The 14,098-nt window shown below is 37.8% G+C and overlaps 1 protein-coding gene across 1 annotated transcript in view; it reads right to left on the bottom strand.

Annotated features, from left to right (window-relative positions):
• Pkhd1 (PKHD1 ciliary IPT domain containing fibrocystin/polyductin) overlaps positions 1-14,098 on the bottom strand; it is a 432,276-nt gene that overhangs the window by 274,921 nt on the left and 143,257 nt on the right. The window contains exons 37-38 of the mRNA XM_027938269.2: positions 1,846-2,056; positions 1,285-1,442 (exon numbers count right to left, since the gene is read on the bottom strand). Coding sequence (XP_027794070.2) covers positions 1,285-1,442; positions 1,846-2,056 — 369 coding nt within the window. The remainder of the gene's footprint in view (positions 1-1,284; positions 1,443-1,845; positions 2,057-14,098) is intronic.

The raw sequence follows: 14,098 nt of genomic DNA, 5'->3' as shown, positions 1-14,098 counted from the left end.
ACTTATTCTGAGGATATTGTAGTTACATTTAAGATTTATGATGAAATGAGGAATGCTTTCCATTAAGAGTTAATGGATCTATAATGACTCAGACCTGGAAGCAATGTCACATTGGCAGCATGACCGAATACAATATTTTGCAAAATGTAATCTGAAAAAACCTATATGAGAATTATCAAGAGAGTCTGAATAATACACAGATGGCAATTTTGCAGAATACTTAAAGTTGACAATCAACTGATTCTAACCGACTGTTTCCCAAACATTGTTTTAGAGAATGACATATTCATCAGTGGATGACTTGGGTGGAGGGGGATGAGGTCAGTATCCTTCTCCATATACTGACAACACGCTACCCAGTCATATCATATCTACATGCACCCATTCGCAGATACCACTCAGATCTTTGGCTCTCGTCTTGGCATTTCTTCCAGCTTCCAGATATTACCAAACATCTCTGCACCATTGCTGGCCAGCCATCTCAATTTTGACATGTACAAAATTAAACTCATGATCATCACCCTCCCACCCCAAAACCTGCTCCTCTTCCCATCTCAGTAAATAGCCTCATCATCCATCCACCGCTTATGCCTGGAAGTCATCCTTGACACCCACACCATCCTGGACCAAAGTTGACAAATGATGTCTTCACAACATATGAAAGCCTCATAATCTACAGCCTGGGAAACCAAAACATAACCTACTAAACTAACCATCCCTGAAATAGATGTTTAATAGGCACATCAGTGTGATTCAGTGCCTGCTATTCTACTAGAAGATAAATGGACTTTTCCTACCACTTACCTAAAGTATGTGGTAGTTCACTCAGGAAAGAAACCTCAACAGGAGTGGGAGCACAAGCCTAATCAATAGGAATGTGTTGCTTGAGCCTGGGATTCTGGCATTAGGGTTTCCTTGAGAATCTTAGAAGAAGCTTGGAATCAGTGCTAAGACTTTGACATCTAACCCAGAAATGTAATTCAACTCTCAGGTTTTATTCTTCAACAGGATTTTTTTTTACACCAGAGAAACAATTAATTTACTATTTCTTTTGTCATTTGTCTCTTTCTTTCTTAAGGTCCTTGGGAAGTATGGGGGTGTGGAATGAGAATTTCTCAAGAGCCTTCTGAAAATTACAGAATTTTATGGACATGCAAAGGTTAAGAGCTTATTCTGTTTTGAAAGTGGTCAATCATAGCACTGACACATATCATTTGATGGTGAAAATTTGTTTTTACTTATTGATCTTTCCATTACTTATTGAACTTTGAAATAATTCTCAACCTTCTGCCATGTTGGCCTCTTGACAGGAAGCCAGGAATGTCTTCCTCTCACTAGTGAGATTTCCTTGTATGGTAATACGCCTGCTGAGCAGAGCCACTGTGACCTTTAAAATGCGGTGTTCTCCAGCCACCCAAATCTCTGTGAAGTTGTGAGAATATCTGAAAAGAGAAAAAGAGGAAGATACATCTGAAGATGTCACCCCTAATCTTATTCAGAATGGTGATAGTAAGCCACCAGATGAGTGAGATTCTTCCCTTGAGGATCTATTTTACAGAAACTCAAATTTAAAGGAGTGAACTGCTACAGAAATATATAAGAATTAGAAACTGTGCTGATTATGCACTATCCAATTGATATAACACCAAAGTTTGAGAGTCTTAACAAGAGAATCTTATTTAAGAAGTCTTAGTCTTCAAAACATCTCAAGCTTTGTAATGTTCTTGTCAGAATGTTAGCATTATTTAATTTTAAAATACAGCACTGAAAGATCAGTGTCCAGACCCCAACACAGTTAAAACCTCCTCTTCTTCACGTGAACCCAGCCAAGCTGTCACTCAGTACCTCAAGGGCGACCTCAGGTGGAGGTCAGCATTGTGCACGGCCTCCACAATGACAGTCTCTTCCGCTGGTCTGGCACCTTCGACACCTGTCCCACTGACAATGACCACTTCATCCCCAGTATGCCAGTCCACAGCGTCTTCCAGAGACAACACTCTGTCTTGGGCATGGGCAGCTGCTCGAAGATGGGTGACAACTACTTCTGGCAGTGAACCTAAAGCAGCCCAGAGAAACAAAGTTCAGATATTTAATAGAGAATGTGATGTTATTTGGCCAAAGAATTCTGTGAAAAAGAGTCTGGAACAAGCTTCAAAATCAAAAAGCACCAATTTTTGGATACTAGTTTTGGTTTTGGTTTGGAGTAAGCTGGGAGGGAGTATTATTTTCTCATCTCTGAAAGCAATCCAGGATAGAGTAGTAAGGTATGAAGAACACAGCAAACGTCATCAGACTGAACCTGGATTGGTGTCACAGTGTTGCCATAACATAACCAGGTTCCTTTCAGTGAACAGGCTTTAGTTAAAACAGGAATAGCATGGTCTTCCATCACGAGGTTTTAGGAGAAATTAAAATGAGACAATATGTATGAAACATCTAGTTTGGATCTTGCTACATTATAGACTCTCAATAAATGTTATTCTTTTTTCTTTCTTTCCTGCATCACATTAGTGTTTTGAGAATGAGATTTTTTACTACTTCTTTCTTATTCCAAAAAGAAGAAATGATCCTTAGGCTCTGATATAGGAGGCAATAACTAATTTCCCATATGAAGACTTCAACTCATTTTACAAATAAGGTAAGCAGAGTGCAAAATCAAAATTACTTAGGGATGGTTGTCTTGGTGCATTAAATGATCCCTTAAAACACTAAACCTGAGTATATCCAGGACAGGCTTGCTAAGAAAATTTGAAGAAGGGAAACCTCATGAGTCTGGGTTTCTTAGTTTGCACTACACTCTGGCATCTCCATCTGACTCTCCTCATACCAAGCATGTTAGTCCTTAACTAGCAAAGATTTAAGAAGATCATCTATCTCTCAGTTTACTCTGGACTTCCAGCAAAGGTTATGGCAAATTTTTTAAGGCATTATCTAAAGCAATATTTTAAAAAGCACATGGGTTACTCCCAACTCCTTCCTTTTTCCCCAGTACACTTCCTTCCTCCTTTGCAATAGATCATAATTTACCTTTAGCCCACAGCAAGTTACTGTCCTCCCTTGTTGCACTAAAATAAAGTAATAATACTTGAATCTCTAACTACAGAGGTAGCCAACCATAAATCATTTTCAAATTATTTTAAACTTCCCTTTTTTTATTTGTCTGTGTGTGTGCAGACACTTGCACCAATAATTTTGTTCTAGTCTTAGGAAGGTCTCAGGTTAATGATGTAATTTCTAAAGTTTACTCAGGCAATAATTTTATCTTAAAAATATTTACAGAGTTCAAAATTTCTAATTATAGGGCAGGTGAAAATTAAGACATAAATCATCCCCAAAAGAAAATAATTTTAATTTTATTGCTTGTTTGTATATCTTAACCTTTGGGAACAATAAAATGAAATAAAGTTTGTTTTTATGTATATGCATATGTGTGGATTTCTCTGACCTCTTCTTGACTGTCTATGTAGAAAGATTCATGCCAAGCATAGAAAATGTTTATCAAGTACAATGCAAAATGCTCTCAAACTTAATGACACATGTTCACAATGCTCAGTCAATATGCAAGGATCATCGATTATATACATGCAAGTTATGTGTGGCAGAATCGAGAGTAGAGATCACAAAGATACTACTCAACTAATTTTTCTTAACAGTGGTCAAGTCAGAATGAATGGGAAAAGATTATAGAGAATCTTTAAAGGCCATTTTAAACTATTAAAATACACTTATGTCCTTTCAAGTGTCGACAGAATCTTTAGAAAGCAGTAAGACTATCTCATAACTTTTTCATTCGAATTACAGAAATGACATATCTATGCACGATCACATTGAGCCTGAATATTTCAGGAGTACCAGCCTAGAGAGGATGGAACAGTTCTAACCTAGAGCCAGTGCCATAGATTTCAATATGCAATAGCTCTGTAATTATCACAGTGTGCATGATTCATCTCTCCTCCTGAAGAATGGATCATGAATGCATGACCACTGTTTTGTGTTTCCTTTATTTATGTCACAATTCCCAACAAAGCATTAGATTTGTGGTCAGCATTCAACTCAGGGTGGTTTAAACTAATTATTTAAAATTTTTTTCCTATAGACAATCACTTGTAACCCCCTGTCAGATTATACCTAACTGAGCATACAATATCCAATACATAAAACAGAAAAAAAGTTACTGGAATTTTTGAATAAACACAACCTAGTTTTTCTCTGATGTGAGAACTCCTTGGGTTTCATTTTTTTTTTATTTTACAAATTGCACAAATGAGAAACTAAAATTCTTCAAAAACAAGGTTGTGTAATAATGAAGCCTCAGTACCTAGTTCTGAAAGCAGGACTTCTGAATCCAGGATTAGAAAACTAGATAAGTAATTAAATTCCTAGCCTCTATAAATTAACTATACCCAATTAGCTTTGATTCTCAAAAATCACATGCATTACTTTATAAAGGTTATTTAAGCACCACACAAGGCAGACTGGCGAACCCTCTGCTGAAGAGAACATGGCACATGTGTGAGTCATTCTCTTTGTCAAACTCCTGAAACCCAGCTTGGGCAGCTCCTTTCCTTTCTGTACCATAAATCAAAAAGCATATAAAAGCAGTTTTAAAAGCTCAGTAATTTATAAATATACTTAAATGACAAAAGGAGTATGGTCTTGTAATTTAATCCAGTGTTTAACCACATTTGGCTTTCAACATTGACCTGCTAACCAACAAACTATTCATTTACTCCCACTAATGACTTCTGCTCATAATTATATTTTCTACAAATTATTGTTCAAGCATTTCAGTGTCATTCATCTATAATTAGTCAGTCCCAGAGAACCATTCTTACCAAATGGGCATGGAGAGAAAGAAAATAAACTTTAAGGGTTGACACACTTTAAAATCTCTAATTGTCTTCTGTTTATATTGTAGGAATTAAATCTTTATTTCAAGTGAATAACTGCCAAGATTTTTCCAAACCATTTAGAAGGAATAAAGGGAAGGAAGGAGAGAAAGGAGGAAGGGAGGGAGAGAGAAAGGAACTATTTGATTAAAATAATATTGACATCAGAATAGAAATATAAAGGAACTCACAAAAGAAGCCAAAAATTTTATTCTCAAGTATACACACTGTATTTCACCCTTATCTCTGGACACAGCTTCCCCATTATTATGGCAAAACAAGAAATGCTGTATTTTCCTACATATACAGGTAAACACTTCTCAAGCACCTGGAAGACAAAACAAAGTGAATAGAATCCCCTATATCCAATACTCACTACTAGTACAAGAACTACACAGAGTAAAACCACAAATGATCCGTGCTAAGAGACGAGATTGGGGGAGACCCAGGGTCTAGTGGTGCACAGACAGGGAACACTTCACTCACAGCAAGGGAGTGGTTGTTTCTGGAATGCCTCCCAGAAGAGTAATAGCTGAGCTGGATTTTGAAGGATAAGCCTTTTGCCCAGGTGACAAAATGAGAAGAGACATTGTTCATGTGCCATTTCCCTCTGCCCTTGAGAACCACTTGCTGTGATATCTCCCTTGGATAAAGACAAAATCTGGAAGGGTACCCTGCATGAGCTCGGCTGTGTGTGTGCACCGTGAGCCTTCTGCATCATTACAGGTTCATCTCAGTGGTCCTGAGCAAGCAGGGAACTCCCTCCCTGAAGGAGGATGAATCACCAGCAATCCTCTGAAAAAGGGCAGATCAAGCCAGCTACATCCTCAGCTGAAGTGAGCATTTCTGCATTGTGATGAAAGGGAATTGGGACAAGGTCTGTTCTAAGACTAAGGACTCCACTGTTCTTTTGGCACAAGGGTTTAGACTAAAGCTAACCATTGTTATTTAAAATGGCACAATGAGCAATATTTTCCTAAAGGTATCAGAGAAAAATCTAGCTTTCATTTCTATGCAATTAGAGCTTTATATTTTTGTGGCTTTGACTTGAAACAAGTCTGAGAAGAAGCAGGACATTGTAAGATAAGTGGAAACATCTGGATCCTTGTTTCTAGCTCCTGTGAGGATTTCAGGTCTTCAATAAACACCATGCTTAGGCCATACAGAACTAAGTGAATGTCCTTCAGTTAGTGATGTAAAACCCGCTTGGTCATAGAAGAGCTAAAGTCTTCTATGAAATATCTTTAACATCTACTTATGATTACCCCAAAAATATATTTAAAAATCAGCTATGCTTTTTTTAAAATTTTATTTTATTTTATTTTTTGCCTCTTAAAATTTTTCCATCTCTCAATATTGCCACACTGGGGACCAAGCTTTTATCACATGAACTTTGGGGGAAAAACTTGAACCATTTCTAAACCACAGCAGAGACCTTCCATCTCTTTTCAAAGACTGTCATAAAAGCAATTGTATTAGACAGGAGGAATAAGTTCTAGCATTCCACAGCACAATAGGGTAACTATATTTTACAACAACCTATTATATATTTATGAGAAACTAGAAGAGAGGAGCTCGAAGGCTCTAAATATAAAGAAATGATAAGGAAATGGAAATGCTAATTACACTGATTTAATAAGTACAAACTGTATGCACATATTAAAACATTACACAGCACCCTGTAAGTATGTAATATGATTGTGTTAATTAAAAAATAAAATTAAAAGAGTTAAAGCAATTTTGGCTTTTAAATAAGCTATGTAAGCCTCACAAATGCAACCATAAAACACAATTTTCAGAGAGTTGAGGGGATACCATAATATAAATCAGCTATACTTTTGATCAGATAGATAATCATTTTGATTATCATTACTAGGTTTTATATCTTCCAGGAGAGGTGATGGTGACAAGAAAAAAAGGTTAATTTTTAATAACTACTTTTAGAAAAATTATGAATGTATTATACTTAAAGTACAAATTTAGAGAAGGAAAAAACAGAAAAGCACTTGCAATCTTAACTCATTAATATAGGTCTTTCCTATTATTCCTTTCCTATGTGTATATACTGAAAAACTTTAATATTTGTAAAAGAAAATGCTATAATTCTATGCATACCTTCTCTTTTCTTTCTTTACTCTTATTAGAAAATAATTTATTACAACACAGCATCAGTGCTAAGACTCCTGTGTGCAGGACTCTTCTATTATCCCACTAGGGGACTCTTCCCCCACTTGCTTTGGATACCTCTTCTATCAAGAGGTCAATATTGGATCTCCTAGGCCAGGGAATCTACCCTCTTTTTCAGAGCCTCCTTTATCCTTTTTAACTCTTTACATTCCCCAGTGAGGGCCTCCTGCTCCACCTCTTCCTCTCCTGCGGTCTGACGTATATTATCTTGTTTTGCTTTGTAGTTTTTAGCTTCTAATCCAGTTCCTCACCCTTCACTTTCACTGTCACCATCTTCTCTTTAGGAGGGTCATAAGGTTTGGGATGCAGAGCTACAGCAGACACCTAGGGATGGAAGATGGAGGACTCCTATTTGGAGAACTCCCAAAAGTAGAGGAGTGGTAGTAGGTAGAGCCCAGGTAGAACTCAGAGCTTCTACAGATGCCACCATTGTTATTTGAGGGGATGTCTTTTTCTCCTTTACCCACTATGCTATGTTTATACATGATCACAAGCAGTAGTCAGGCCTCCTATCTCTAAGAGATACCCACTTCACTGCCCAGCTCTAAATTAAAGGAGCGGAATGGAGGATGATGGGGAAAGGTGAAGAAGCTGCAAGAAGGTGAAAGGGGAAAACTGGTGGGTTTTCTGGGAGATGTTCAATGGGTCATTGCCTGGTGGGGGGCTCATTACTAGTCTCCTGGATTAAGGGGACACAAGATCATACATATCATTCAACATAGCTAAAAGCTCATCTGGCATGGTCTCCAGGTTATTTACATCCATCAGGACATCAAAGTCAAACCCCTTCCAGCTCATTTTCTCCAATATACAATACATCCCAGGGAAGAAAGCCATGTATAGTTGTCTAAGCCACTGACCAACTCATTCAGACAGCCACTCAGATGTGAAGCCCACCTTCACCTTATCAATTGAGAACCCATGAGGTCTACAGTGCTTGGATACCTCCAGGTAGTTGTCTAAAGACCAAGGCTCCCTGCAGACCCCCACATCTGATTGGTTGATGAGAGGCATCAAGTTCTCCACTAGTGATTCATTATTTAGGAAGCTGATCTTGGTTATGTTATGGGGCTTTGATAAGTAAGTAATGTGCTTACTTCAAGGTATCTTTGTGGGTCATGGCAATACTGCTGCTGGATGCTGTGAAAAGGGCCGTGGCTTAAGTTCCTGGGGGTGGCTTCTGCAGAGCCTGGCACTGATGCCACTGCTACAAAGGCCAACAATGACAGGCACTGCTGCCTCTACTATGCCATAGTGACCAAGGACCCTGCAGGAAAGGAGGCGGGAAAGCACACACATGCAGACAGCTCTCTGTCTAGGACAGGTGGAGCAGAATACACATACCATTTTTTTTTTTCTGTAAATTCCTTTACTGAATACAGTGGGAACACAAATTTCTTCTCTTGCAGTTCTGGAGATCAGAATTTTGAAATTATTTGCATTCAGATAAAGTCAAGGTGTTGTCAGTTCTGCCTCCTTCCAGAGGCATGGGGAGGATAATTCATCCCCTTGCCTTTTCCCCTTTTCAGCATCATGCATAGTTTTGGGCTTATAGCTCCTTCCTTTTCCTTTAAAGGACATCTCTCCTATCTCTGTTCCCAGCATCATATTCCCTCCTCAGACTGACACCTTCTGCATTATTTTTATAAGGACCAACGTGATTACACAGGACCCACTGGTATTCAGGATACTCTCTTCATTTCAAGATCTAAAATTTAATTACATCTGCAAAGTTCCTTTTACCAAATATGGTAATATTTGTGGGTCTCCTGGATCAGGACCGGAAACATGTTTCAGGGTCATTTTTCAGCCTCCTATAATTGCAAAAATATGGAGTAAATAGTGTTGAGAACATTAACTAGCCACTCAGGGGAAAATTGGATAGATGACTTACAAGGAATATTAGAATAAATTCTAGATTGATTAAATTCAGGATACTCTCTTCATTTCAAGATCTAAAATTTAATTACATCTGCAAAGTTCCTTTTACCAAATATGGTAATATTTGTGGGTCTCCTGGATCAGGACCAGAAACATGTTTCAGGGTCATTTTTCAGCCTCCTATAATTGCAAAAATATGGAGTAAATAGTGTTGAGAACATTAACTAGCCACTCAGGGGAAAATTGGATAGATGACTTACAAGGAATATTAGAATAAATTCTAGATTGATTAAAGTCGAGGTCAGCAAACTTTTTTCTCAAGGAGCCAATCTCTATCCTAAATACTCAATTTTGCTACTGAAAGGCAAAGCAGCTATTGCTGTGCTTCGATAAAATATTTTTGTTCTCAGAAACAAATAGGTAAATATTTAATCTTTTGCATAGGAAAGAGTTTCTTGACACAGAATTAAAGGGAAAAATCATAAAGGCAAATTTTTGTATATTTGCAATTACAGAGATCATAAAATTGCATAAAAACAGTGAAAGAAAATTTAAAAAAAATAGGAAATAAGGAGGCTTTTTGTGCCTCTATGAAGAATATCACAAAAGAAACCATAAGGAATAAAGCCTCACTTGCAATACCAAAATAACCCAAAAAAAAAAATAAAATTGAGAAGACTTTAAGACACTCATAAGGAATATTTTCTATGTTTGCCACAGAGAAATATCAGTGATGTGTACACAAAACAGAAGCATCCCATGTGCATCTGAGCCATAAAGAGGATGACACAAACTTTAGTTATATCCACATCCAAGCCATAGTTTCATCATCTCTCAAAATAATTCCAATCTTTGCCTCTTCACAGAGGTGTCGTGAGAGTTAGGTGAGAGGAAAGAATGGAAATAGCTTTGAAAATTATAAAGTGCCAGAGTCTAGGTGAAATCCAATTTTAACAAATATTGAATATAATACCTAATTCAATGGTACCCTTTCTCCATGACCAGGCTATTAATAGTTTTGCTTTGATGACACACGTGAAAGAATGCTCTTTGAAGGGAAAATCACAAGATTGTGCATATATAGCTTTCCATTTACTTAACAGAGATGAGTTTCTTTTGATACTTGAAATGTAAAAAGTGTAAAAGCTGGACTATATTAACCAGTTAATAAACTAAAAGAAGTTTACTACTGGAGAATAGAAATGAGGAGGAAGGAAAACAAGATAGAAGGTCTAGGCAGGATCCAAGTTAGCTAGTACATTAGAGTCATGGCAGAAATTTTGAAGTTTATCTTAGAAACAATGGGAAGCCACTGAAGAATTTTGAGCATCAGAATGCTATAAACAGAATTGTGTTTTAAAAATATCACCTTGATTCCAGGACAAATGTGAATTGGAGAGGGAAAAGAACAGCAACAAAAAGATGAATTAGAATGTTAATCCAATACTCCAGGCACAAGTCAAAGGTATCATAAATTAAGGTGACAATAAGGGAGATAGAGAGAAACATGTGGGTTCATGAGTAAACACAAAATTAAACAGAATTTGGTGATAGACAAAATATGAGAAATTAGAGAAAAAGAGGTATGAAGAATGACAGCCGGATTTCTGGCTGAGAGATTACTAGAAAACAAACAAACAAAAAATATGCCATCCTTCTTAGAATAGTAATGAGGCAAGCTCACCAAATCAAAACTGGAAGCACACAAGAACATTGTCAATAATAAGCTTTTATTGAGTACTTGCATAATGCCTGTCTCTGTGCTTAGTACTTTATATATTTTACTTGGCTTAACTGTAACACCACCATTAGAAATGTTTTAGCATCATCTCAAGATGTGACAGATTAAACACTGAGAAGCTTTTCAAAGACTCCTAGCTGGTTCCTGCTAGAGATGGAATTTGGACCCAGATCTTAACACTTAATCCATAGGAAAATGGGTTAGTGACTACTCCATGACTGAGTAAACTCAAGCTCACCTAGAGAAGATGCCTTCAACCATACTGTAGAGAGAAAAGGAAGCTAGAAATCCTGAGCAGAAGAGAAAGATTGTAGACCTAGTTATTTTCCCTTGAAAAACTTTGTGTCAAGACAAGAGGCTTGATCTCTGTCTGAATTATGTGTACAAGATATATCTAGAAAATGGGGTCCACTTTGGTGACTGCAATGGTTGATTTTATATATCAACTTGACTGGACAAAAGGATGTCCAGACATTTAGCCAAATGTAATTCTGGGTTTGTCTGTGAGGGCGTTTCTGGATGACATTAATACTTAAATCAGTAAACTGAACAAAGCAGACTTTTCTCTCTAATGGGTGTGTCCCGTGTACAATCAATTGAAGATCTGAATAAACAAAAAAGGGTTAGATAAGGGAACTTCTTCCTGGCCACTGAGACTTTGGTCTTATCTGGCCTTCAGATTCAGACTGAAACATCAGCTCTTCTTGGATCTCCAGTCTGCCATCTTTCAGACAATAACCCACACCATCATCTTTCCTGATTCTCAGGCTCTAGACTTGGACTGGGAACAGCACTTTGTCTCTCCTTAGTTTCCATCTTGCCAACTGCAAATCCTAGAACTTCCCAGCCTCCATAATCATATGAAATCCCAGCCAAAAGAAAATAGAGGTGTAAGTTTAGAACCATAAGAACATAGGTACCATTTTTACTACTTTATAAACAGTTGGGATTTTATAAGGAAGTACTTCACAGGTTGGTTAGTTTAGTTTTGTTTTTTAATTTTTTATTGGTGCATTATAGTTTCCCATAGTGATGGGATTTGTTGTTACATATCTGTTCATGTGCACAATCTAACAATATAATTTGGCCAATATCATTCCCCAGTATTTTCTCTTTACCTCCCCTCTGATGTATATATATTTTACTGGGAGAGGAAGTGAAATAAATATAATTAATAAAATAAATGTAATAGGTAATGTTAAAAGCTAAGGGTTAAAAAACTTAGAGGAGGAAAGATTTATTTTGGCTCATAGTTTCAGAGGTCTCAGTCCATGGTTAACCAACTCCAAACTGTGGGCCTGTGGTGAGGCAGAACACCATAATGGAAAGGCACAGCAGAGGAAAGCTGCTCAGCTCATGAACTGGGAAGCGGGTGGCTAGGGAGAAGATTAAACCCTCCCAGGGCATTCCCCCAGTGACCTGTTTCCTTCAGCAATGCTCCACTTGCCCATAGTTTTCACCACTTCCCAAGAATTCCATTCAAATTATTAATTCATTAAATGCATTAATCCACTGATGAGATCAAAATCCCTTGATCTGATCATTGCCTAAAAGCCCCACCTCTGAACCTTGCTACATTGGGGGCCATGTTTCTAACACATGACCTTTTTGAGGGTTATTCTGGATCTAAGCCATAACAAAGCGGGGGACTGTCAAAGTGTACCCAAAGGTCAAGTGGCTCTGGGAAATAGGTAATCATCTTTTTCATCAGGAGCAACAGGGCCCCATTTCTGCTTCATGAGGGAAGAATTTGCCTGACAGTGAAGCCAACTCAGGGAAAAGCAGAACCAAGAGCTACAGAGAAACAAAGTCTTAATGCTTTCATTAGAGCACCTGAACTCAGTTGTGCCTCAAGGTTTTTCAGTTATATGAGGCAATAAATGCCCTTATTTTTGCTTGAATTGGGTTTTCTGTCACTTGCAACCAAAAAAGACCTGAGTAATGCCAACATTTTCAAGTATATATAGAAACCTGAAGTACCTTCCAATGTGTTTCTAAGTGGGGTTCCTGCTGTACTTGGATTATTGAATAGCTAGAACTCATTTCTAATTAGCAGTATACATTTACATGTAAACACTTAAAATTAAAAGACCTTAAAAACAGCATGCTCACTTAGACGTGTTTTTAAAAGTTCCTTAAAGTGTGGTTTCTACTATTAATTTAGGGATCCCTTTCTCATAGATTGTTTCATCATCACTCTTGTCCAGATCAATAAGATTTTGGAAGGAAGTTTCTGCCACCGTGCACAATACAGTTTATTTTTGGCCTTGTTGAAGCATTATTGAACAAAACAGAGAAAATGTTTTGCTTTATTTTTTGTTGGTGATGCTGGTTATGTTTTGGACAATATAGAACCAAGAACCACTATTCATGCACTCAAGGGAGAGCTAGCCATTCTGTCCCTGGCTGTCTTCCCATGCTGAACTACACTAGATTCACATACACTAGTGTTAATTGTCTAATCGCAATCTGCTACATCATGCCAGGTGACCAAAACCCCAAAGCTGTATTGAAATTTGTTAGAATTTAACATTGCAGGAATGTTTTTAATTTTCCTCACACTCCATTTCTCCATTCTTTTACATCTTCCTCCCTTCCCAGCCCTAAATGACAACAAAATACTATAAAAACAAACAAAACAACAATGGCTCCTCTGTTTTGAACCAGTGTCCCTGTGTACATATGTTACATGTATTTGAGCAGAACCCACCAGGATGAACCAAGCATTTGACAAGAGATGACAAGCACCCCACCTTGGAAGGAGCCTTAAAAATTTAGGGAGTAGGCATCTATTTGGACTTAGCTAAAGGAGACTAATCTAAATCTACCATCTCAGCCATCTCTGGAGCAGACCCCATTCAGGCTATAAGTGATAAAGAGAGAAGATTCAAAGGATCTCAGAGAATGCATGAGGCTATTTTTTTCCATATAAGCAAAGACAGAGAGCTTTGTACATATCCCCATGAAGCTTCCTGAGAGCAGGGGAGATGGACATTTTTCCAGATTAAATGCTTGCATATGTAGCATATTTGCTGTTGTTCATACCTCTGAGCAGTGGTAAGAATTAGCATATGCACAGGACAGTGAAATAGGTGATGAGTGGAGCATCTATGGGTAGGGAAGGATTTGTAAAAACTTCCTATGATCAAGTGGATTCTAGGCAAGGTAGACGGACCTGAACCAACTTTCTGGTACCCCATTCAAGACCAACCCCACGGTGGAAGCTTAGAATATTACAAACCCTGGTGGGTTTTCCAGATTGGGAAACTGTGCCCTGGGAAGATCTCCTACCAGGCTCCAATGATGTCATGCAGACACCTTAGGAGAGAGAATCAACAATCAGCCAGTGTTATCCAGAGAGGTAGCAACACCCAAAAGAACACACACTGCACAGTTAAGT

Source organism: Marmota flaviventris, chromosome 6, assembly GCF_047511675.1.
Source record: "Marmota flaviventris isolate mMarFla1 chromosome 6, mMarFla1.hap1, whole genome shotgun sequence".
Classification (NCBI taxonomy): Eukaryota; Metazoa; Chordata; class Mammalia; order Rodentia; family Sciuridae; genus Marmota; species Marmota flaviventris.
Note: the sequence above shows the minus strand (reverse complement) of the source record. Positions and strands in the feature narration are given on the sequence as shown.